Here is a 25,166-nt window from a genome sequence, read left to right on the forward strand (position 1 = left end):
TGCGAGGTATGTTTACTTAAGGACAAACTTAGTCCAAAAGACGCATTCAGAATACTATTAAAAACATTCATGTAGGCAATAGTACTCTGTAATTACTTCAATTTACCCTTAGTTTTGGAAATATTTTTAAACAGTTTTTTTCAGCCACACTCATACAAAATTTCAATAAAGAATTACTGGTTTTGACAGTTACCAGCTATTTCATACACTTACATATATACTCTGCAAACCCCTGTGAAATGCATGGCAGAGGATGCGCCCCATTGAACCAATTATTAAGATTTTGTTCCCGTTCAGTTCACGCATGAAGCGCGGGAAGAATCCTTTTTTAAATAGCTACTTTTGTACTATAATTAACCTAATATTGTCATCACGAACTCTGTGGGAGCGATATGTAGGGGGTTGTGGTACATTCCTGGAGTCATCGCTAACAGCTGGTTCTTGAAACTTTGCAATAGGCTTTCTCGGGATAGTTTACGTGTGTCTTCAATAGGCTGCCAGTTCTCTTGTTTTTTTTTTCACCATCTCTGTAACACTATCACACTGGTCAGATACACCCGTGACCATTCGTGCTGCCCTTCACTGTATATGTTCAATATCCCCTTCTAGGTCTATTTGGTACGGGCACCACTCACCTGATTAATATTCTACGAGCAGTCGCACGACTGATTTGTAAGCAGTCTCCCTTGTAGGCTGATTGCATTTCCCTAGTATTCTACCAATGAACTGAAACCTACCTGCTGCTTTGCTTACGACTGAGCCTATGTGATCATTCTATTCCACATCCCTAAACTCTTCAGATGATGATAGCAGGTAACGGCCGAACAGGTAATTCCATATAGACGTTGTACGCGATGGTGCTGAAAAATAAACCTTATCCAAACAAGCATATCTTCAGTGTTTACCAAATCGTTTATCACGCGTTGTGCCCTTCGACCATAAATAGTATCTATGGTCGAAGGTTGTGCCATAATGTTTGTAATCGTCTGCTAGAGGGGAGTATATTCCCAACAATATCTTAGGTGTCGATTAGAAGGGAGAAGGAGAATGTAAACACTTTGTTGTTGTGGGTTGAAATTCGTGTTTGACAGATGTCATAAATGAAGTTATTTCGTGTTCTGAGAGGCTTATGAATGTGTGAGATGTGTAACCAAAAATAAGAAGTACTAAATAAGTGAATTAATACAAGATGGCATTCCTAGAGGTATGATATGACAAGAATTGTTATTTTACCTCGACCGTCGCGTAATCGAAGCTCATGTAATATCACTAATAACATTCCTATTAATTTCTCCATTTCACTTGTAGGTGTGATGTAGCCTATATGACAGTACAGATCGTGCTTTCTTTTTTTCTGAGGGTTTCCTCACCATTTTGTATGTCGTTATTAATTGAAACCAAAATTGAAATATCATCCTACCCTTTTGAAGGAGCTATGAAAGTTCAACTGTGTGCAAAATGTTAACAGCAGAGGTGTTATACAGAACATTTATTAATAACAGCAGAAAATAGGAGAGGGGTGGGAAGGGTGTTATACAGAACATTTATTAATAACAGCAGAAAATAGGAGAGGGGAGGGAAGGATAAAGTACTAATGAAACGATAGATTTATCATAGCGTGTGCATATGAGTGCCAAATTCGAATGTAAAAGACTCGTAATTACCAGTAGGAACTGCAGTATCAAATAAATCTTATAGATGCACTCGATAAATCTTATAGATGCACTCGACAATAATGTATTTCAGTTGAACGTGAGTTTTTAGATGTATTGTTGACTTTTCCATTCAGGTTTCAATCATTTTTTTTTTAAATTGTAAGAAGTGTAGGCTACATTATTCTGTTCAGTGATCAAGTTCATTTTTTGTGTGTCAAGTATTAACATAGTGACTAGTTAATTTCCTTTTTAGTTCTGTGTTACTAATTACAAATCCCTTGAGAGAATGTATGTACTGGGATACCTATGATGTTAATATCCCTAATGCTGGAACATCAGCTATCTTAAGATTGTGAACTGACAATGTAATTGTTACAAAAAAAGTAGCTATTAGCCTTTTGTTGAGTAGGAATAATAATTGGGAATGCTCAAAATAATCCCAGAATTATGACATAGAATATAACTGAGGAAAATGATTGAACTTTCTCATTCCATTTTAGTGGAACAGCATTATATGAGAAACTTAAACATTCTTGCATTTCAAATAAGTATCCATCATTTGAGAAAATGTTTCATCATCTCCCTGAATGCTTCCCTCTTTTCTAACAGGTTCCATCAGTTCAATATTTTCCATTACATGGTATACTAGTGTACATTAGATCTTTTTGTTTTAAGGAGGCTGCAGTGTCAAGAGTGAACTACAGAGTAATATGAAGTATAGCTATGGATGAAAGGTGATAGTTTGGTTTTGAGATTGTAACACCAACATTTCGTCACAGAAAGGTGGTTTATAGACACAGTCAGATAGCATGAGGCTTGGATTAAGTTTGAAGGTGACAATTTTGTTATTAGTTGGCAAAGCCTGTGTATATGTCATAATACTCATTTTCATTTGTGTATGGCTACTGCACCCATTTCCTAGTTGCAGCTACATACTTGATAAAAATCCCAGGTTTCTCACTGTGGTCTTTATTTTCAAGTTGTTAACATGTTTGATGGCATTAATAACGAGAACTCTGCCAGCCCAAAACCATCTGTTCCCATGAAAATCTCAATAGGGTTTGTAGTTTAATGTGATAATGCGCTGCTGGGGGAAAAAATTGGCACACTCTTTTTAAAGGTTTCCAATTCCTTCAAGATGTATTCCAACAATGCATATGCAGTACATGAAATGATAACATTAATATTTCAATAGCACAAGTGGTTCTGAGGTACTAGGTATTGACCCAACCATATTAGTATGTGATGTAGCCTCCACAGGTGGCAAAGCAGTCTGGAAGTCGTGCTGGCCAGGGATGTTGCTGACTGTCTTGCAGAGCACATTGAGATCATGGGCGGTGTCTAGCAACATTGTGCTTCTAATGAGTGCTGATTAGTGTCCCCTTCAGAAATACTAAAGTTGTACAGGAATTGTAGATTATCACACACCATACCATAAGGCCTGTGGTGGGGCCAGTGTGTCTTGAACAAATGTGTTTTACGAGACGGCACTCACCAGGTCTACATTGTATGTGCTAATGACCATCACTTGCATGCAGGCAGAATCAGCTTTCATCACTGAAGGCCACAGCATGCCATCCCATCACCAAATGATCCTCCAATAGCACCAATTGAGCTGTGCACATCAATTCTGTAGTGTGAGTGGAAGACAGGCTAGAGGTGTGTGTGCGCACCTATAGTTTCACTACTAATAACCGGTTAACAATAGTTCGTGTTGACACATCTGGGCTCACAAGGTCTCTTGTATGTGCTGTGGTAGTTGTATGATTTGCTACTGCTGACTATACAGTATGACGAACCTGGCAGGCTTGTGTGCTGTGTGGATGCCTAGGACCATGTCTGTGGGTGTGAAAATATTCATGTGACCACTGATATCAGCATTGTTGCACAACTGGGAGAGTTTGTTTGAATTGTGCATGATTGATTTGCTTCCCTATCATTAGAAAATAATTTATTATTCAACATTCCAAGAGAAAACTTCTCCACAAAATTTTTTATTTCTGTTCCACCATCTGAAGGTTCTAAAAGATTGGCCTTATTTGCTACAGCAGTCAACCCCATTATCAACTCTGTAGCACTGAGAATATCAGGCTCTATCTCTTTGTCAATAATTTCATTATGTATTGCAAGTTCAAATGGCTCTGAGAACTATGGGACTTAACTTCTAAGGTCATCAGTCGTATTGCAAGTCTCAGTGGATCTGTTTACTTGAGTGGCAAAGTCAGCACTGCCTCGACCACCCCTATTTGTGAAGCATAGATAACTGCTTCCACATATGTGGCAGAAAAACAGTCTGTATGAGTATCTGGTGGTTGTAGTTCCTTGCAGGTCATCCTTACATCTCCACCCTTCTGCTCTTCCATTTATCAATACCACAAAATTTTTGGGGGTTAATGCTTGATAGAAAACTAAAATGGGCCTCCCTTATGTGATACCACATTGTATCCTTTCTCTGAAGGTCATGTGTGTTTAAGTGGCACCTCTTTTAAAACAGACGGAACAGTCTTTTTTCGTTTGTATCAGTCTTTAGTCCAATCAGAACTTGATTATGGGGATATAGAATATTCATGTGCACGACCATCCTATCTTACATTGTCATAACACCATTCATCACCACCATCGTCATATGAGCCATGTTACCACAGGTGCCTTTTGCTCCAGTCCAGATATGAGTTTAGGTGGGAGCTTCCGAACTACTGCTGTCATTTAGGTGTGATGTTCTACTCTGCAGATAAGCTTTCCAATTGTATGCTGTGTCCAGTCATCCACATTATGCATCCATTTTAGCACATTCTGCTTCTTTGCAGCCTTCTGGAATCTGCTTTTGTATTCTCTGTGAAAACTTCATTTCACATTACCTGTCACATTTCTAAAGACTGAGAGTCTTTCCTCCCCTTGGCTTCTTGCAAAAGTCCATGTCCATCTTATTTCATTTCTGAAGAACAGTACTCCAGCTTTGATCATTTGTCCAAGTAGTACCTTTAGGATAGCATTTTCATTTACTCTTGTTGCTCTAATGGTGACCACAGTATAGAATGTGCATTTGTTGTTGATGGAGAGTGTTTTAGGTTTTGCCTTTTAGGTCAGTGCTTGATTTTTACTGTCAGGCTTTTAGCCCCTTAATCTGGCTGCCTATTCATACGGCAGCATAGATTCTCTAAATGTATTGTGTGGCCAGATTCCCTCAGTGCTCTCCAGAACCTCTGTGCCCTTTAGTAAAGTGAATGTAGGATTGCCATCACACACCTGCTGATGCTAGTACCAGCGTGTCATTCATAGAGGCTCCTGGGCACAGCAACGTGTCAGGAATGAGGTTACTAACACTGCTGCTAATCTTTCAATTAAGGTACCTGGACCTTGTAGGTGTGAAGTCCGCACACATTATATCAGCATTGTTAGAAACATTCGATGACTCTGGTACAAACAATGGTTGCCTCTCTCTGTGTACAAACTCGGAGAGTTTCACCCCCTCCCCTCAACAACTTGGGAAATTTCTTCTAGCACATGTCCTCACAAGGAGATAATTTTAGCTGCTGTATCTATTGGACACTGTCTTTTCAACCATTGTCATCTGATAAGTGACGACACACAGGCTTTGCGCTTGCTGTAGTGAACTACATATAATACTTCAATTTCTAATCCTGTATCAGTGTTTTAATCCATTACGTCTTTGTGTGTGTGTGTGTGTGTGTGTGTGTGTGTGTGTGTGTGTGTGTGTGCATGTGCGTGCGTGCCATCTGATCTCTCGTTTTTATGGCAGATACAGCATAAGTTGTAGAATACTCACCTTAGCAATATGACGAAGGAGGTTTAATATTTGCGTGTGGGCGCTGGTTGTCTTAAAAATGGCATGTTCATCATTAGTCATAATTTTTGCCATTAGTCGATGTAGTTTTACCCACCAACTAATTCCATTTAGTCTCCAGTGTGTTAACTAACATCAGGAACCAAACAGTGCTTTACTCAGAAACTGGCTCTTTGTATTTTATGATTTGGGCACTTATGACCACAATGAATTTATAGCAAAATGATTTAAAAACTTCCTTAGTTCATATTTTGAGTCTTTATCACATAGCATCAGATTTAGATCATAATTTTAATACATTTTCTAACTTTCATGTTAATGTGTAGTTTGCATTCAAGCTGTTTGCCTAGAATAATGAGTGTATTTATTTTGGTACGTGACTGGCAGTTTTATACAAAGATTCCAGTTTCTCACTTGCTGTTATTTGTTTGTAATTGTTGAAAACATGATTTTGTCAATGTGATCTGTAGTCAGTACGTAATTTACTTACAAATGAGATGTAGCAAAGGAATTCCACTGAATGTTGAGTTAATATTTGCCAATGGCTTTATTATGTGTGAAGCAATTTTTGTTATGACTGATGTTGGTGCTTCATTTACACAAACTGAAGTTTTTTAGTGTAGTCTTTTGATCCCCTTTTAATACTCCATATTCATTTATTGAAACAGTTTTCATACTGCTGGCAAATCTTTAATGTTGTGATGTGTGTCTACTTCTGAAGGGGTGTGAAGTATGAAATGCACTTACAAAATAATTATTTTAATTGTTTGACAAATATTTTATTTAAATATTGATACAAGAAAATTGTAATTAATTGTCTGCTTTGTATGTTGATTTCAGTGGAGACGATTCAACTTTTTTGAGTTGATTCAAGATGTTGACAATGGGAAAATAGCTGAGACACTAAAGGTATGCCACCTGAATGGTTTTATTTTTGTATTCAGCTCTGTACTTATTTAACTAGTAATAGTTGGTAATGGAAGAGTTAAATTAGATCAATTAATTCGTATTTGATAAGTATGGCATCTCTCATAGACTAAGAATATTGATCAGATTGGAGTTATGTTGTGTATAATTTTTGCACTAAACCTACATGCCTATCTCTCCCTCAACCCCACCCACATGAAGTTTGCGTAAAGTGAGTTTCTGGCTCCAAGAGGTGAAGTACTTGGTACTTCCAATAAAACTTATAAGATAATCGGTTGCTTATCATAAACTCAAAGAAACCTGAGATAGACATGCTCTTTCATAATTCAGATATGCCCGACTCCAGGAAAGCCAATGATTTCATAGACCGAAAAAACTTTTTGTAATATGTTAGAGAAATTTGAAGTTGGTAAAAAGACAATGAAACAAACTTGTAACAGCAACAACAGTTAAATTTATGAAATAACATTTTTCACTATTGGGAGTCAATGCAGGTGTCAGAGAAGGAGGTGATTTGTCTGAGCACTGTTCATTTTAGTGATTAAAAAATGGTGACTATTAGCTGATGTCTCAAAGAAACAAAGAAAAAAAAGGAGTTCCATATTCTGTATGAGGCCAGACCTTTTCTAAACTATCAACATTTAATCAGCATATTTGCAGACCTATGGATTTAGATATTTAGGTGGTATTATTAAACTAAAGATGGCGGACAGTGCAGTGCGACATATTGAGGACACACTTATGAAGATTGGAGAAGTGGCAGAAGGAGGAGGATATATGGAGAAGGAAATGAAGAACGAATTACTATATGCGGTGAATGAAATAAGAAAATGCTTAGAATCTTTGAAAAACGAAACAAAAGCAAAGGAGGAGGAGAACAGGAATCCTATGAGAGAGGTTAGGAACATCCAGCAAGAGGAGACGAGTGAGGAAGAAGGTAGCTGCACTGCCGGACAACTAGCGACATCTATCGGAGAAACACAGGAAACAGCACATAGGGAACAGTGGACTGCTGGACACTTAGCGACATCTATTGAGGAAACACAGGAAACAGCACATAGTGGACAGAGGCAGACGGAAGAGACACCTACAGGATCTGAAAAGAACTTCAGCGGAGACATCTTCGGAAAATGCAAAAAAAAGACGAAAATAAAACAGAAATGAGAGAATTGAGGTATAAAATGGAGGAGGTAACTGATTTCCTAAAAAAACCAACTAAGGATATTAATACAGGAGCAAATAAAGAAAACTCTAGAAAAGGAAAGTCACCTAGAACCAGGGAAAATCAAAACTGATGGAAACAACATACAAACTAAGTACAACAACAAAGTTAAGCCAAGGGAAACAACATTATACTGAAATCCTCTGCTCCAGCAAGAAAGGCAGCCACAAGTCCAAATCAATGCTCATGAGCAACGTAATAAAACCTGAAATCAGGTTAATGAACTAGAGGAACCAACTTGGAGTACTGTGGTAGGGAGGAGCTAGTACAGCAGAAGAAACCAGAGTAAAAATAAAACCATAATGGGTTAAAAAAAGAAGGAATGCAAGCATCAGAAACAACAGCATGGCTATATATCAGTAACTTAAAGAGAACCACCACAACTGATACAATAGTGAAATATCTCAACAAGAGTGGAATACTGGGACAACTAGAATGTGAAGAACTGTGCACACTGGGCAACAAAAAAGCTTTCAGAGCAGGCATTCCGTTTGAAGTTCTACAAATCACACAAGAACCAGAATTCTGACCAGAAAACGTAAAAGTATGTTGATTTCGTTTCCCAAGATGATCAATGGAAGGGGGAGCAGAGCTCAACTAAAATAAGAAGAAAACCAGAAGAACAAGAAATAAAAGCAGTCTTGTGGAATACAAAGGGAATAAAAAGTGCTCTTAACTTAACACCAACAGACATTGTGCAAAACTCAGATCTTCCAATTCTAACATGAACCTTCCTGATAGACAGCTGGCAACATAAAGATTTCTACAATTTTCACCTAATGGCAAAGAAGGGAGAAACAGGATGGCCCTTGGGAGGAGTATCTATCCTACTGAAACCCTGGATGACCCCCACAAAAAAATTCATAAAACAAGAAAATAGTATGTTAGTAGAAGCATCAAACATAAACATAATCGCAGCCTATTTCCAACTGCACACAAATGCTGTAGAAATAATTGATGAAATAGTCACACTCATCAACCAATGCGACAGCTAACCCACCATTATTGCAGGCGATCTCAACTGCAGAATAGACACGGAGAACTATAAAACAAGACCAGTCGTTGAAACCCTAGAAGAAGATGGTTTCACGCTGCTGAACGATAGAAAGATGCCTACATATATATGCCACAATGGGAAAAGCACCATTGATATCGCATTAACAAGAGAAGAAATAAAAGGAAGTATTCAACCAATATGGCATGACTCCATCACGTCTATACGAAAACACATTCCAATGAAGATAAAAATAAATGATGTCACGTCACCACCAGCAAGAATGACCCTCCAAATCACACAAAGAAAACTAGATAAAGAAAAATTAACAAACCAGCAAGAACAAATAACACAAATAGAAACTTTAATAGAGGAAGGAAACCTTGAAAAAGCAACAGACAAAAATAGAAGACCTCCTAAAAAAATAACAGTGATACAAACAAACCCAGAAACAAGGACGGCAAAAAGATGGTTCGATGCTGAATGCTACAGCACGCAAACTATACACAGAAGGGAAGAAAATCTACAAAAAAAGCTAATAGAAGAGAAGAAAAAAGAAAACATAGAAAGAGAGGCAAAAATAGAAGCAGAGCAAGACCATGAAGACTGGCTCATACACCAATTATAGACATGAAGGAATGGGAAGACCACTTCAGTAAGATACTCAACAAACGAGGAATCAAAACACCCCCAAAGAAAGAGAAACAACATCAGACAAAGGAAAAAGACACTGTATGGGACCCTCTAAATGAAGATGTAAAAGAAGTAATAAAAACACTGAAGAACAAGAAAGCAGCAGGACCTGATAATATATATAATGAACATGTATAAAAGATGCGAAAGAGGCTCTCCAACATGTGTGGATCAAACTATTTGACAAATGCGTGGAATTCCGACCCAATGGAGACACTTGATAATAGAAGTTCTCTACATAGGTGGAGGAGACACAAGTACAGAGGCATAGCCCTGGAAAATACTCAGTTAAAGATGTTTTCAAAGATAATTACACAAAAAATCAAAGCCTGTGTGGACTGTCACCTCCCAGAATGACAAATGGGCTTCAGATCTGGAAGATCAACCCTTACGGCAATCAGGCTTCTTCTAAACAACATTGATGAAGGGCTACAAAAGAAACAAATATTCTACACAGTGTTCATAGACTTTACCAAAGCCTTTGGCCTACTGGAAAGAGATCTCATAGTCCGAAAACTGGAAAACACAATGGGAGAAGATAATGTATGGGCAAGAATAATCAAGTGAATCATCAAATACAACTTGATCACAATATCATACAGCCTCTCTTTTTCGAACCTCATTCTGCAATCGAACGAAGTCTTACAGGATGGCCCAATGAGCCCTTTGCTGTACATTCTTGCCACTTTAGAAGTACTGCGAATTGGAGAAAATGAAGATGATGTATACATATATGCATACGCTGACGACATAACCATAGGATCAACAGATATACAGAAGCTGCAGAAAATCATTGAGAAAATAGATGAATGGTGCAGTGAACACAAACTACACATAAACATAACAAAGACAGAAATGGTGATTCTCAGAAAAGGAGGCAGAACACCCAAGAATGCGGAAATCAACATCAGAGGACAAAAAATAAAAATCTCATCAGACTTTAAATACCTAGGGGTGGCATTGCAACCAACAGGCTAAACAAAAACACAACATAATGTGCAGCCCAAGCAATAATAGCAATACAGGACATCAAAAACATCCTCCTACTCAATCTTGAAACGGCCATGAAATTATTCAATGCAAAAATCTTACCAATTCTGGCCTATGGGATGGAGGTTATATGGGACCATCTGATAGAAAAAAAATCCAGAAACACTGTTCTTGTTGTGGTCTTCAGTCCAGAGACTGGTTTGATGCAGCTCTCCATTCTAATCTATCCTGTGCAAGGTTCTTCATCTCCCAGTACCTACTGCAACCTTCATCCTTCTGAATCTGTTTAATGTATTCCTCTCTTGGTCTCCCTCTACAATTGTTACCCTCCACGCTGCCGTCCAATACTAAATTGGTGATCGCTTGATGCCTCAGAATATGCCCTACCAACCGATCCCTTCTTCTAGTCACGTTGTGCCACAAACTCCTCTTCTCCCCAATTCTATTCAATACCTCCTCATTAGTTATGTGATCTACCCATCTAATTTTCAGCATTCTTCTGTAGCACCACATTTTGAAAGCTTCTATTCTCTTCTTGTCCAAACTATTTATCATCCAGGTTTCACTTCCATACATGGCTACACTCCATACAAATACTCTCAGAAACATCTATACTCGATGTTAACAAATTTCTCTTCTTCAGAAACACTTTCCTTGCCATTGCCAGTCTACATTTGATATCCTCTCTACTTCGACCATCATCAGTTATTTTGCTCCCCACATAGCCAAACGCCTTTACTACTTTAAGTGTCTCATTTCCGAATCTAATTCCCGCAGCATCACCCGATTTAATTCTACCACATTCCAATATTCTCGTTTTGCTTTTGTTGATGTTCATCTTATATCCTCTTTTCAAGACACGGTACATTCCATTCAGCTGCTCTTCCAAGTCCTTTGCTGTCTCTGACAGAATTACAATGTCATCGGCGAACCTCAACGTTTTTACTTCTTCTCCATGGATTTTAATTCCAACTCCGAATTTTTCTTTTGTTTGCTTTACTGCTTGCTCAATATACAGATTGAATAACATCGGGGATAGGCTACAACCCTGTCTCACTCCCTTCCCAACCACTGCTTCCCTTTCATGCCCCTTGACTCTTATAACTTCCATCTGGTTTCTGTACAAATTGTTAATAATCTTTCGCTCCCTGTGTTTTACCCCTGCCATCTTCAGGGTTTGAAAGAGAGTATTCCAGTCAGCATTGTCAAAAGCTTTCTCTAAGTCTACAAATGCTAGAAACGTAGGTTTGCCTTTCCTTAATCTTTCTTCTAAGATAAGTCGTAAGGCCAGTATTGCCTCACGTGTTCCAGTATTTCTACGGAATCCAAACTGATCTTCCCCGAGGTCGGCTTCTACTAGTTTTTCCATTCGTCTGTAAAGAATTCGTGTTAGTATTTTGCAGCTGTGGCTTATTAAACTGATTGTTCGGTAATTTTCACGTCTGTCAACACCTGCTTTCTTTGAGATTGTAATTATTATATTCTTCTTGAAGTCTGAGGGTATTTCGCCTGTTTCATACATCTTGCTCACCAGATGGTAGAGTTTTGTCAGGACTGGCTCTCCCAAGGCCGTCAGTAGTTCCAATGGAATGTTGTCTACTCCGGGGGCCTTGTTTCGACTCAGGGCTTTCAGTGCTCCGTCAAACTCTTCACGCAGTATCTTATCTCCCATTTCATCTTCATCTACACCCTCTTCCATTTCCATAATATTGTCCTCAAGTGCATCGCTCTTGTATAGACCCTCTATATACTCCTTCCACCTTTCTGCTTTCCCTTCTTTGCTTAGAACTGGGTTTCCATCTGAGCTCTTGATGTTCATACATGTGGTTCTCTTATCTCCAAAAGTCTCTCTAATTTTCCTGTAGGCAGTATCTATCTTACTCCTAGTGAGATACGCCTCTACATCCTTACATTTGTCCTCTAGCCATCCCTGCTTAGCCATTTTGCACTTCCTGTCGATCTCATTTTTGAGACGTTTGTATTCCTTTTTGCCTGCTTCATTTACTGCATTTTTATATTTTCTCCTTTCATCAATTAAATTCAATATTTCTTCTGTTATCCAAGGATTTCTACTAGCTCTCGTCTTTTTACCTACTTGATCCTCTGCTGCCTTCACTACTTCATCCCTCAGAGCTACCCATTCTTCTTCTACTGTATTTCTTTCCCCCATTCCTGTCAATTGTTCCCTTATGCTCTCCCTGAAACTCTGTACAACCTCTGGTTCTTTCAGTTTATCCAGGTCCCATCTCCTTAAGTTCCCACCTTTTTGCAGTTTCTTCAGTTTTAATCTACAGGTCATAACCAATAGATTGTGGTCAGAGTCCACATCTTCCCCTGGAAATGTCTTACAATTTAAAACCTGGTTCCTAAATCTCTGTCTTACCATTATATAATCTATCTGATACCTGTTAGTGTCTCCAGGGTTCTTCCATGTATACAACCTTCTATCATGATTCTTAAACCAAGTGTTAGCTATGATTAAGTTGTGCTCTGTGCAAAATTCTACCAGGTGGCTTCCTCTTTCATTTCTTAGCCCCAATCCATATTCACCTACTACGTTTCCTTCTCTCCCTTTTCCTACACTCGAATTCCAGTCACCAATGACTATTAAATTTTCGTCTCCCTTCACTGTCTGAATAATTTCTTTTATTTCATCATACATTTCTTCAATTTCTTCGTCATCTGCAGAGCTAGTTGGCATATAAACTTGTACTACTGTAGTAGGTGTGGGCTTCGTATCTATCTTGGCCACAATAATGCGTTCACTATGCTGTTTGTGGTAGCTTACCCGCAATCCTATTTTCCTATTCATTATTAAACCTACTCCTGCATTACCCCTATTTTACTTTGTGTTTATAACCCTGTAGTCACCTGACCAGAAGTCTTGTTCCTCCTGCCACCAAACTTCACTAATTCCCGCTATATCTAACTTTAACCTATCCATTTCCCTTTTTAAATTTTCTAACCTACCTGCCCGATTAAGGGATCTGACATTCCACACTCCGATCCGTAGAACGCCAGCAGAGCTAGTTGGCATATAAACTTGTACTACTGTAGTAGGCGTGGGCTTTGTATCTGTCTTGGCCACAATAATGCGTTCACTATGCTGTTTGTAGTAGCTTACCAGCATTCCTATTTTCCTATTCATTATTAAACCTACTCCTGCATTACCCCTATTTGATTTTGTATTTATAACCCTTTATTCACCTGACCAGAAGTCTTGTTTCTCCTGCCATTGAACTTCTCTAATTCTCAGTAAATCTAACTTTAACCTATCCATTTCCCATTTTAAATTTTCCACACTACCTGCCCGATTAAGGGATCTGACATTCCACGCTCTGATCTGTAGGACGCCAGTTTTCTTTCTCCTGATAACAAAGTTCTCCTGAGTAGTCCCAGCCCAGAGATCCGAATGGGGGACTATTTTACCAGAAACACTAGAAAAGGTAAAATCGACTTATCTAAAAAGAGCGCTAGGTGTCTCAAAGATAGCAAGATCTGGTCTACTGTAGCTGCTAGCAAGAGAGACATTCCTAATTGAAGACATCAAACTTTGTTATATGATGCCACACACCAGAGCTTCCAGAAATCAACTGAAGATCATGGAGGATAAACGAGAAAAAGTATGGCCGGAGTTCTATGGCACCGAAGCAATGACAAACTGCTCATGGACAGCACCAAATTTCGAACTGTGACATGTTGTAACTAGATTATCTGTTCACAGCTTTCATCATATAATTTGCAAAAACAAAACTTATCATGACCCAACCACAACATCTGTATGTGAACTGTGTAACAAAGCCTGTGAACGATATCACATAAAACTGTGCAGTAGAAGAGTGAAATGTATAAATGAATATTCAAAAATGTAAAGTGTTAAGCAAAGTAACTGTATATGACTATTTGGCTGCAATTTTATTAAATAAAATTAAGCTATTAGTACTAAATCAATGATCAAACAATGAAAATTCTGTAAAACTACAGAGGACATACAAACTCATGTCTAGTAGATACAACAAAAAAATCTGAACCATAAATGCAAAAGTACGGCAGAATAATACAACTGCCTGAATAGATACACTTTATGTTACTTTTTATGACAAGAGTGCCAAGAGTTCAAATTAAACTTTGAGAGAAATTTCTGGTATAGTGTGAAATACTTACAGATATCAAATTAAGTGACTAAAAAATACCAAAACAGGAGAGGAAAGTTTGAGGACCACAGTGATCTGGCTGAGGGAAAAACTATACAAATGCTGAAAAGTAATGCCTCTAAATTTTTTTATTCTGCCCTCAATATCAATTTTTTTATATATACTGATGTGTGTTGCAACCCTCTTCTGCTAGGAAGACTCTAAATTGTTGTGATGAACATGGCAGTGTGTGTAACATAACTATGTTGATGCGTGGACAACAGTGTGCTGACACTGGACTCGCATTCGGGAAGACGACGGTTCAATCCCTGATTTAGGTTTTCCATTATTTCCCTAAATCGCTCCAGGCAAATGCCGGGATGGTTCCACTGAAAGGGCACGGCCGAATTCCTTCCCTAATCCGATGAGACCGATGACCTCGATGTTTGGTCTCTTCCTCCAAACAACCCCCCAACCCCAACAGTGTGCTGTAGTCAAATTTATCATGGCAGAAAATGTGCCACCAACTGAAACCTATAGAAGAATGAAAGCTTTGCATGGTGCTGAAGGTGTTGACATCAGTAATGTGCAATGTTAGGTTCTTTATGCTCATAATGAAGGACGTGGTGGTACTAACGTTGACATGCGTGACACGAGTTCAGAGTGGATGACCACGTGTGACAACCAACAAGACTCATTGGAATCGTGTTGATGAACTCGTCAGAGAACATCATTGGATGACACAGATACAGTTCTCAGATAAGTATGACATGTCGTGAGAGCATGTACAGGCCATCATTGCAGAACTGCAGTACAGAAGACTGTGTGCATGATGAGTGCCTCAAATGTTCACTTCTGAGGAACAGAGGAGATTGGAAATGTGTCAACAATTTCTATTGCATTCTGAGTCTGAGGGTGATGAGTTTCTTAACAACACTGTTACAGATGATGAAAATTGTGTTCACCAATTTGTCTCCAAAAACAAGAGATCATCAAAGGAGTTCTGCCACGAAGGCTCACTAATGCCAAAAAAGTTCAAGAACATGCCATCAGCAGGCAAAGTCATGCTCACAGTGTTCTGGGATGTTCAAAGTGTGGCACAGTTGGAATTATGCGTAAAGGCACCTCCATAAACTCTGCAAGGTACAGTGAGACCGTAAGAAAACTGAAAGCCGAATTCAAAGACTTCATCCATACATAGAGCAGCCTCTCCTTCAGCATGACAGTGGCAGACCACAAACAAGTCCTGCGACATCTGCAGCAGTCCTATGCCTTGGGTTCACTGTCATCGGATCATCCTTCATACAGTCCCAAGTAGCCACATTTGATTTTCACGTTTCCAAAACTTAAAGAACACTCTATAGGCTGTGCTTTGATAGTGATGAAGTGATGCAAGCAGAGGTGAGGTTGTGGTTCTTTCAACAAGGTCAAACATTCTACAGTGATGGTATCAACAAACTGGTCTTTCATTGGAAGAAATTTGGTTGTTGCTAATGTGTCTCTATCGTGAAATAAATACAGTCGGACAATGGAAAATCCAGGCTGGAATAATGGTAATACATTGAGGTGACAAAAGTCATGGGATACCTCCTAATATCACGTTGGACCTCCTTTTGCACGGTTTAGTGCAGCAGCTTGATGTGGCATTGACTCAACAAGTCCGCTGCAGAAATATTGAGCCATGGTGCCTCTATAGCCCTCCATAATTGTGGAAGTGTTACCAGTGCAGGATTTTGTACACAAACCCATCTCTTGATTATGCCCCATAAATGTTCAATGGAGTTCATGTTGGGTGATCTGGGTGGCCAAACCATTTGCTTGAATTATCCAGAATATTCTTCAAACCAATCATGAACAGTTGTGGACCGGTGACATGGCACATCGTCATCCATTCACAGCATTATGGATCCACCACTGGCTTGCACAGTGCCTTGAACCCTACCATCAGTTTTTACCATTTGAAATTAGGACTCATCTGACCAGGTCATGGTTTTCCTTTTGTCTAGGCATCCAGCTGATATGGTCGTGAGCCCAGGAGAGGCACTGCAAGTGACTTTGTGCTGTTAGAAAAGACATTCGCATTAGTTGCCTGCTGCCATAACCCATTAATGCTGAATTTCACTGCACTGTCATAATGGCTACATTTGTCATATATCCCACATTGATTTCTGCGGTTATTTCAGGCAGTGTTGCTTGTCTGTTAGCACTCACAACTTTGTGCCAACACTGCTGGTCTCTGCCATTCTCCACACACTCTTGATGCTGTGGATCTCAGAATATTGAATTTCCTAATGATTCATGAAATGGAATGTTCCACATGTCTAGCACCGACTAGCATTCTGTGTTCAAAGTCTGTTAATTTCAGATTTGCGATCATAATCACATAGGGAACCTTTTCGCACGAATCACCTGAGTACAAATGAAAGCTCCGCCAGTGCACTGCCCTTTTAAATCATGTGTATGCAATACTACTGTCATCTATACATGTGCATGTCACTCTAGACCTGAAGAATAAAATGTAGAATATTAATGAAATGTCTTCTATTCAAAAAGCTTTAAGACTTTTCACATAAAAAATTTAGAAGCGTTACTTTTCAGCACTCCCTTGTCTATGACATTAGGAAATTCTCAGGCTACATATGTAGTGTGTATAAGAGCAGACACTCAAAAAGTGACTTAAACCTTGTTATATCAGTAAAAATCAGAATAATTGGTTTAAAGAAATTAATGAAGACTTAAACAAAAGTGGCATTCATGATGAAATTGGTCAAGGTAACTCAAAATCCAATTCTCTAACTCTCAAAAACAAATTTGCTGAGAAGCCCACTGGACAAAATGCAGCAGCAACTGAAGAATATAAGAAGAAACACATTGAAAACACAAAAATATGTTGGGATGCTAAGTAAGTTCAAACACGCTCCTCAGTTGGGCGTATTGAGGAAACAACTAAAAAGATGTGCTTGCTATCTTACCTGTGGAAGCTGAAAAGAAGGAAAGATAGACAATGAGACAACTGGCAAAAGAGAGGGAGTATAAAAGATGGAACTGATTGTGTTTCTGTTGAAATAGAAGTAAGAAGTATTTAATGATGGAATATTGATGGGAGAAAGGTGAGGTACGGCGTGGCAACAGAGTGCGATTTTTTTTTTGGGGGGGGGGGGGGTGAGAAACAATAGAGGAGGTCATAGATAGCAAAGGTCGTGAAGAGGTATAAAAAAACTGTGTGGTGGACCTGGACTTATCCATCATGAGCAATGTTCTTAAGGGCTGAACTTTCCAGGCATCTGTCAAGATATTGTGGCAAAATGACTTTAGTCACAGCCTTTCTCTTCAGTATCCTTTCTTCCGGGAGTGCTAATCCAATAAGTATGGAAGAGAACTTCTGTAAAGTTTCTTAGGTTAGAGAGGTATTGGTGGAAGTAAAGCTGAGACATGAGGACGAGCTGTAAATTGTTTTGAATTATCTTAGTTGGTAACAGCATTGTGTATGAAATGTGAAACTCTGGGTTTGAGACCCGATCTGACAGAATCTGCAGGGAAGTTTCAAAACCAAGCAAATTGTGCTGCAGAATTAAAGATTCATTCTTGAAGGTGTTCAGTCAATGTATGGGAAGAGGAGTGGGAAACTTATATCGAATGATAAACATGTTTCTGTGCCTAATAAAGTTAAGAAGTGTTGTAGAAGCTCATAATTACTGATGGGATCAGCTCGTATAATATTATAAGTTATTTGGATGTTTGAGCTGTGCTCCAAAAAATATATTTATTTTAACATGTAGTAACTAATTTATTTGAAGTGTTAATGTCTCTTTAAATGTCTGTACATGTTTGTTTAGGCTATTCTGAGGTTCTGTTCTTTCAATTCACAATATCTCCTGAAGAATTTGTCTTGTTATTTTGATCCAATAATAACTTTACCTTGTAACTGTTGGTTCATAACTATTTGTTGATTTACTTGCATGCATTTTTAAAAGAACAGTCACTGTTGAAGGTCCACAGCTCTATGAAATACTTCAGAATTAATTTGCTGGCTGCAAATATATTGACATCAGTTTGATTTTGTAATTCTTATTTTCAGTATATTTGTAATTTAAAGTTATAAGAAGGCAGAACGTCTGGCCAACACTTGCCTTCAAGGGACAAAATTTTAAGTACGCCTACTGCTAATAGACAAACATAAAATTACAAAATTATCCCATTTCCTTCTGACTAGTGGTTCCTTCTTTATAGAGGAAAGAATGATAAGTAGGAGGGATAAGTCACTAAAGTCCTCGGAGGTGAGGGACTCCCTTGTTTTGAGGATGCCATGATACAGACTTGGGTTCATTATGATACTGTGCTTTATGTCATTGCGGTCTTGGTACTTAGTTATGTTCCATTCTGACTTTCCTTTCTGTATGCTCGCTGCTTTTTGGCTTGTTGTTTGAATATTTGCTGACAGTCAGGTGGTTAACTTTCATAGAATCTGAGTACGTTCAATAACTTCTGCTTCTTTATACCTATTCTACAGTATTCTTTCCATATATCGTTATCTTTTTAAAGTATCCTTTGTTTTCAGTCCCAGTTTACATTTTTTATACAGTATGACTAGTTTCAATCTTTCAATCTCCCTGGACCATCTCCAGATCTAAAAACAAAATAAAGCTAGATATGTACTTTCTATTATTTTACAAAATTTAGACAAGTATTTTATATAGCTGTGAAATTTTTCATGTATATTTGTGTCAGCAACCTGTTTTGTCTGTATCGAAAGCACACCCAGTTGTGATATGCAACTATGGTCCATGTTTTAAATAGGCATCTGGTGGAGGTAGGGGAGAAAAATTGGACCGAGGAGGTATTGGGAAAGGGGAAGGAAGCCAGAGAGGAGGAGTGGGGAGAATGTAATGAGCATAGTGGATTTACGTTCGATAAAACATTGTATTAACTCCTGTAGAGTGCACCACTGCCAAGCACAAGCAAATCCAATTAACTATAACTGTCGCATCCTGTTCACTGCAATTTTAGTTGGTTCACATAGTTTCACTTTTATAATGTTACTGTTTTATGCCTTTTATAAATTTATAATTCCTTTTAATATTTTAAGACATTTAATTCAATTTTAGTGACTTCATGTAATTCAGCATTAATAATTTTACTATTTTATAGCTTTTACAGTGTGCACAGGCATTTTTCTACAGTCTTAACATGTTATCGATAATTTTTATGCTATTTTACTCTTTATAATTTCAGCATAAGACTCCCTCTTCTACACAAGTTTGTACAATGTTTTATCTAATGTAAATTTGTCATGCTCACGACATCCCTCCCTTTGTTTTCACACTCTTAATGTTTTAGTGATAACTTTTACGTAATTTCACGTTTTAAAATTTAGTGTAAGATTCTTTCTTTCTATACATTTTTCTACGATGTTATACCGAATGTAAGTCTGATGGGTTCATGACATGCCTCCTCATTTTTATACACTGTTAATATTTCAACAACAAATTCATAATATTACTTTTTATAATTTTAGGGCAAGACAATCGTTTTATACAAAGCACAATAATGTTTTACTGACTGTAAATCCATTACACTCATAACATCCCTTCTGTTTCCCCTTCCTGCCTTCTTTCCCCTTTCCCAATACCCCCCTCACTCCACTTTTACTCCCCTCCGCTCTCTCCATTTTGCCCCTCTCCACTCCCTCCACCAGCAGCCTATTTAAAACATGGACCGCCGTCGCTTACCACAATACTCTGATGTATGGTTCCGATACAGATACAATGGTTGCTGATGCAACTGCACAGGTAGACTGTGCAGCTGTGTAAAATTGTAAAGTAATAGGTAATATGTTTAATGTTACTTTTTTTTTAGATCTGAAAGTGAGCCAGGGAGATAGAAACTAGTCATACTATGTAAAAACCTACGACTGTGACTGAAAATAAACAAGATTTTAAAATTGTTTTAAATATTATTACAGTTTGCGACTCTTGTTTTGAAAATGTTGGCAATACAGGATTTGCACTTACTCATTTTGACACCCAAAGAAGGATCCTTGTTCTAACGTGGATACCAATGTCTCTTTTTGTGCTGTTGATATGACACGTCATCTAGTCTCTTACTTTATAATTAAGTGTTCTTTTACCAATATTCCAGGACAGAAAAATTACTGCATCTACTAGTGGCCATGGGCATCTTGTATTTGGAGACTCTGAAGGAAATATTCATTTAGTAAGCCGCTTGTTTCATGTGACTTCTTTCCGAGCACATGAACTGACTGTTAATTTTGCAGAGCAGCTACGGCATTCTGCTATACTTGTTACTGTTGGGGTAAGTGAAACAGAAGTTTCAAAATTTACCATTGGAAAGTACTGTAAATTAATTTTTGTGTGTAACCATCTTCAAGTGTAATATGGAGAATAGTAAAGTATTACTGTTCTGATGTGCCAAATTGCAGGTAACAAATTCTTTGTACTATATAGAGTTGGACTTAGACTTGATCTTTACTTTCATCCTGAAGCATTGGTGATTCCTTAGAGACAATCATGTTGCAGAGAAACAAATGGCTGAAAAACAGGACCTGGCAGAAATCTGTGCATAACACAGAAGATATTGAATTTTATTTATGAAAAAGGAAAATATAAATATGTAAACTGTAGAAACATGAATGACTAGGAAAGGAAGGCTGAACGGTTGAAGGACACAATATAAGGGCTCTGTACAAGAGAAACGAACTTGAATACAATATTGTAGAAAGGAAGGTGTAAGCAGATGAAGATAATGGGAGATGTGATATGTGAGAAAAATTTTCGAAGAGCACAGGAGCACCTAAGTCAAAACAAGGTCCATGGAGTAGATGACATTCCCTCAGAGTTATTGAAATCCTTGGGAGAGCCAGTCATAAGTAAACTATTCCACTTGGTGTGTGAGATATACAAGTCATACAAAATACCCCCCTGACGCAAAGAAGAATGTAATAATTCTAAGCTCAAAAATGCAGATGGTTGTAGGCATGAGTATTACTGAGTTATTGGTTTAACAAGCATTCGCTACAAAATATGGTCATAAGTTATTTACAAAGAATGGAAAAACTGGCAGAAGCAAAAATCAGGGAAGATGAGTTTTAGTTCTGTAGAAGAGTAAGAACAAATGAGACAATACTGACCTTACTACTTTTCTTAGAAAATATGTTGATGAAAGAGAAACCTACATTTATAACATTTGTATATTTAGGGAAAGCTTATATAGTGTTGACCGGAATACACTCTTTGAAATTCTGAAGGTAAGAGACATAAAATTCAGGGATAGAAAAGTTATCAACAACTTGTGTAGAAACCAAACTGAAATTAAAGGAGTTGAAGGACAGAAAAGGAAACCAATAGTTGAGATGGGAGGGAGACAGTTTGAGAAGTGGTATTGGAAACCAATGGGAAGTTTGGAAAGGGAATTAATGTCCAAGAAGAAATAAAAACTACAAGGTTTACTGATGACATTATAATTCAGTCATTGATGGCAAAGGACTTGGAAGAGCAGTTGAACAGAATGGATAGTGCCTTCAAAATACATTATAATGTGAATATCATCTGAAGGAAAACAGGGGTAATGGAATGTGGTTGAACTAAATCAGGCGATGCTAAGGCAACTAGATTAGAAAATGAGACCCTAAAAGCAGTAGATGAATTTTGCTCTTTGAGAAGCAAAATAACAGTTGATGGCAAAAGTAGAAAGTGTGTAAAATCCAGACTGGTAATGACATAAGAAGCGTCTGTGGAAAAGAATATAAATTTGAATGTTAGGAAGTCCTTTTGGGAGGTATTTGTCTGGAGTGTAGCTGTGCACGAAAGTGATACATGCATGATAAACAGTAACACATTCTGTTCATTTCCACTGAATATTGCCCACATAGAACAGTCATATACTACATTTATATGCATACTCCACATACTTTCTTATGGTGTGTGGCGGAGGGTACTTCTCACATCACATCATTTCCCTTCTTTTATGTTGCATTCGCAAATAGTGCATGGGAAGAATGAGTGTCAGTAAACCTCTGCATCAGCTCTAATTTCTCAGTTTTACTCATTCCTGTTGTTTTGTGAGGTATATGTGTGAAGAGTTGCTTGCCTCTTCCCAGAACTTACTCTCTAGGAATTTCAGTACTAAGCACAACACCTCTCTTTTAGTGTCTGCCTCTGGAATTTGTTGAGCATCTCTGTAATTCTGTTGTTCTTTACATTTAGAAGTTTAATTGCTTATCCTTGCTTGAGGTGGTAGGGTACAGCTGGAGATTTTTTTTTTACTATGTATGAAAGAATTAATTCTTAATATTCCTCCATTATTAATAGCCACTCCATTGGTGTAGCAATAAGTCCTAATATTCCTACAGTTTTACTAAGCATCCAATGTAACAACCTGTAACTGTAATGTTCTTGTCCTGCATCAGCATTTAAAGGAAAATAAATAGCAACTGTATTGCTAGGAGAATACTGACCTAACAATTTATCTTAGAAGACAGGTCGAAGGAAGGGAAAACTTATGACAATATTTACTGGAATATCCTCTTTGAACTTCTGAAATCCAGTAGTAGTTTTATAGTTTGTCGGCACTGCAAATATTGCGCCAATAGCCTGCTTTCATCTTTCATTGTCCAAGGGGGAAACAGAAGCTTATATAAGTCAAAAGATATGTTTTTACACCATGCTGTTACAAATATATAAATGTCAAATCTTAATTCAAATTTCTTTTATATTCTTGGTTTTACATTTTATCTTATGCGAGATTAGTTGTAAGTATTTTGAGATAATTATTGGACCTGTGAGCACATAAGCCTCCATGGCCTTTGTCAGTATCATGAAAATCTTTCAGGGTGTACTGCTTTATCATTAGCATGTTAAATACAAGGTGTCCATAACTAAAGTTCTAGTTTCAAAATGGTGTGGAAAGAGACCCACTGCTCAGAATGACTTCAAATCTGAACAGCATATTATTGATGCAGAAGGAAAAGTCGTAGAACAAAACATGATTTAACAAAAATTTTACCAATAGGTGGCATTGTAAGCATTTTAACATAAATGGGAATGGCTACAAACGATAGACGAATCGCAATACAATGGTTATAGTTTGAGTTGCACATTACACCGCCCATATTATTCAGTGTGCACGAGAGCACAAGTTTGGTAATCAACAGTCATGGCACTGTTGGGTAAGACCATCCGTCACAGCAAGATTGTACCACATTGGATGAGAATAATCAGTTTGTAATTGCAAAACCAAAACCACATAAATAGCAAAATGACATTGGTTTTCAATTTTCCTGAGGCCAAAAACTGAATAAAAAACAAAATGACATTGGTTTATAATTGTCACTAGACTGGCAAAAGACAGGTTCACTATGCTGTCCTGCCAAAAGCTGAAATCGAGAAACAGCATGTTCCACAACTGATCAGTGTTTCTCGGGGGTCACGTTCAAAACGTGTTGCACAATGTGTGCCTTCAATTCAGCTATATTCATAATTGGAGCACAGAACACATCATCTTTCAGATAACCACTCAGCCAGAAGTCACACGGATTAAGATGAGATGATCTGGATGGCCAGGCTGTAGGGAATTGACAGAAAATAATTATAGCATTTCAGAAATGCCTCTGCAGCAGTCAGTTCAGTGGCTGTCCAATTTTTGGAGGAGCACTGTCTTGCAGAAAAATGATTCTACCCACACATCCATACTGTTGAACAGTTGGAATGATGTGGTGCACAAAGGACTATCAAAGCATTTACCAGTGATGGTATAGATAACAGGATTTGCAGGACTCATCTTCTTGAGAGGGGGAAAAAAAAAGAAAAAAGAAAAAGAAGGTTCTGCAATAAATGATGCCATGCCATCAACCTGTAGTGGTGCTGCCTGCTTTATTTCGTTTGTTGTACTCAGTGTCAACATACTGGCTGAAAAAATAGGGGATGGACGTGCAGTACTGTCTACTGTAAACGATGTAGCCGACAGATGCACAGTTCCGTTTCAGTCTTTTTCTTTCACTTTTCACAACCCCTCCCCCCCTACAATACACAGTTATATATATGGCCAATGCACTATTGTTTTAACTTCCCATAAACCTCATTAATAGTTAGCAGGCAAACATCCACATACCGCTACAAGAGTTTCTGTTAAACATCAACTAGCAGTAAAAACATAACCACATATTTCACAGTTCTTTCGGAATAATCAGGTACATATGGAACAGACACTGTCATTGCTTTAACACATGGCCTATTAGTGTAACACTTATTTCACTGTTTAGGTGATATATTGTTGTCGTCGTAACCAACACAGGTTCCTCGTCTGTAGATCGGCTGTGGACTGACTGTTTTGTGACCAAAAATTGGGCCCTTATATATCATCACAATAATAGGTATTGAAACTACATATTGTTCAAAGTTAAATTTACAGAAATTACAATTAAAACTTAACTCAGTAAATTATCTGAATACATTGAAAAATTCTGTCTTTTTAACAATTTCTTCTACTACGAGGTTTAGGCTAGTTACTTGTTTCAATGATGAAATTAACATATATCATTATGTAAACAATACTTTTGACAAGCACTGAAAGACCTGAGTCGAAACAAGGCCCCGGGAGTAGACAACATTCCATTAGAACTACTGACAGCCTTGGGAGAGCCAGTCCTGACAAAACTCTACCATCTGGTGAGCAAGATGTACGAGACAGGCGAAATACCCTCAGACTTCAAGAAAAATATAATAATTCCAAT

The 25,166-nt window shown here is 38.0% G+C and overlaps 1 protein-coding gene across 1 annotated transcript in view; it reads left to right on the plus strand.

Annotated features, from left to right (window-relative positions):
* Positions 1 to 1,011: 1,011 nt before the first annotated feature.
* Positions 1,012 to 25,166, plus strand: part of LOC126162660 (vacuolar protein sorting-associated protein 11 homolog) — a 202,161-nt gene continuing 178,006 nt past the window's right edge. Inside the window, exons 1-3 of the mRNA XM_049919301.1 lie at positions 1,012 to 1,204; positions 6,301 to 6,369; positions 20,558 to 20,731. Coding sequence (XP_049775258.1) covers positions 1,190 to 1,204; positions 6,301 to 6,369; positions 20,558 to 20,731 — 258 coding nt within the window. The 5' untranslated portion in view covers positions 1,012 to 1,189. The remainder of the gene's footprint in view (positions 1,205 to 6,300; positions 6,370 to 20,557; positions 20,732 to 25,166) is intronic.

This window comes from Schistocerca cancellata, chromosome 2 (assembly GCF_023864275.1).
Source record: "Schistocerca cancellata isolate TAMUIC-IGC-003103 chromosome 2, iqSchCanc2.1, whole genome shotgun sequence".
NCBI lineage: Eukaryota > Metazoa > Arthropoda > Insecta > Orthoptera > Acrididae > Schistocerca > Schistocerca cancellata.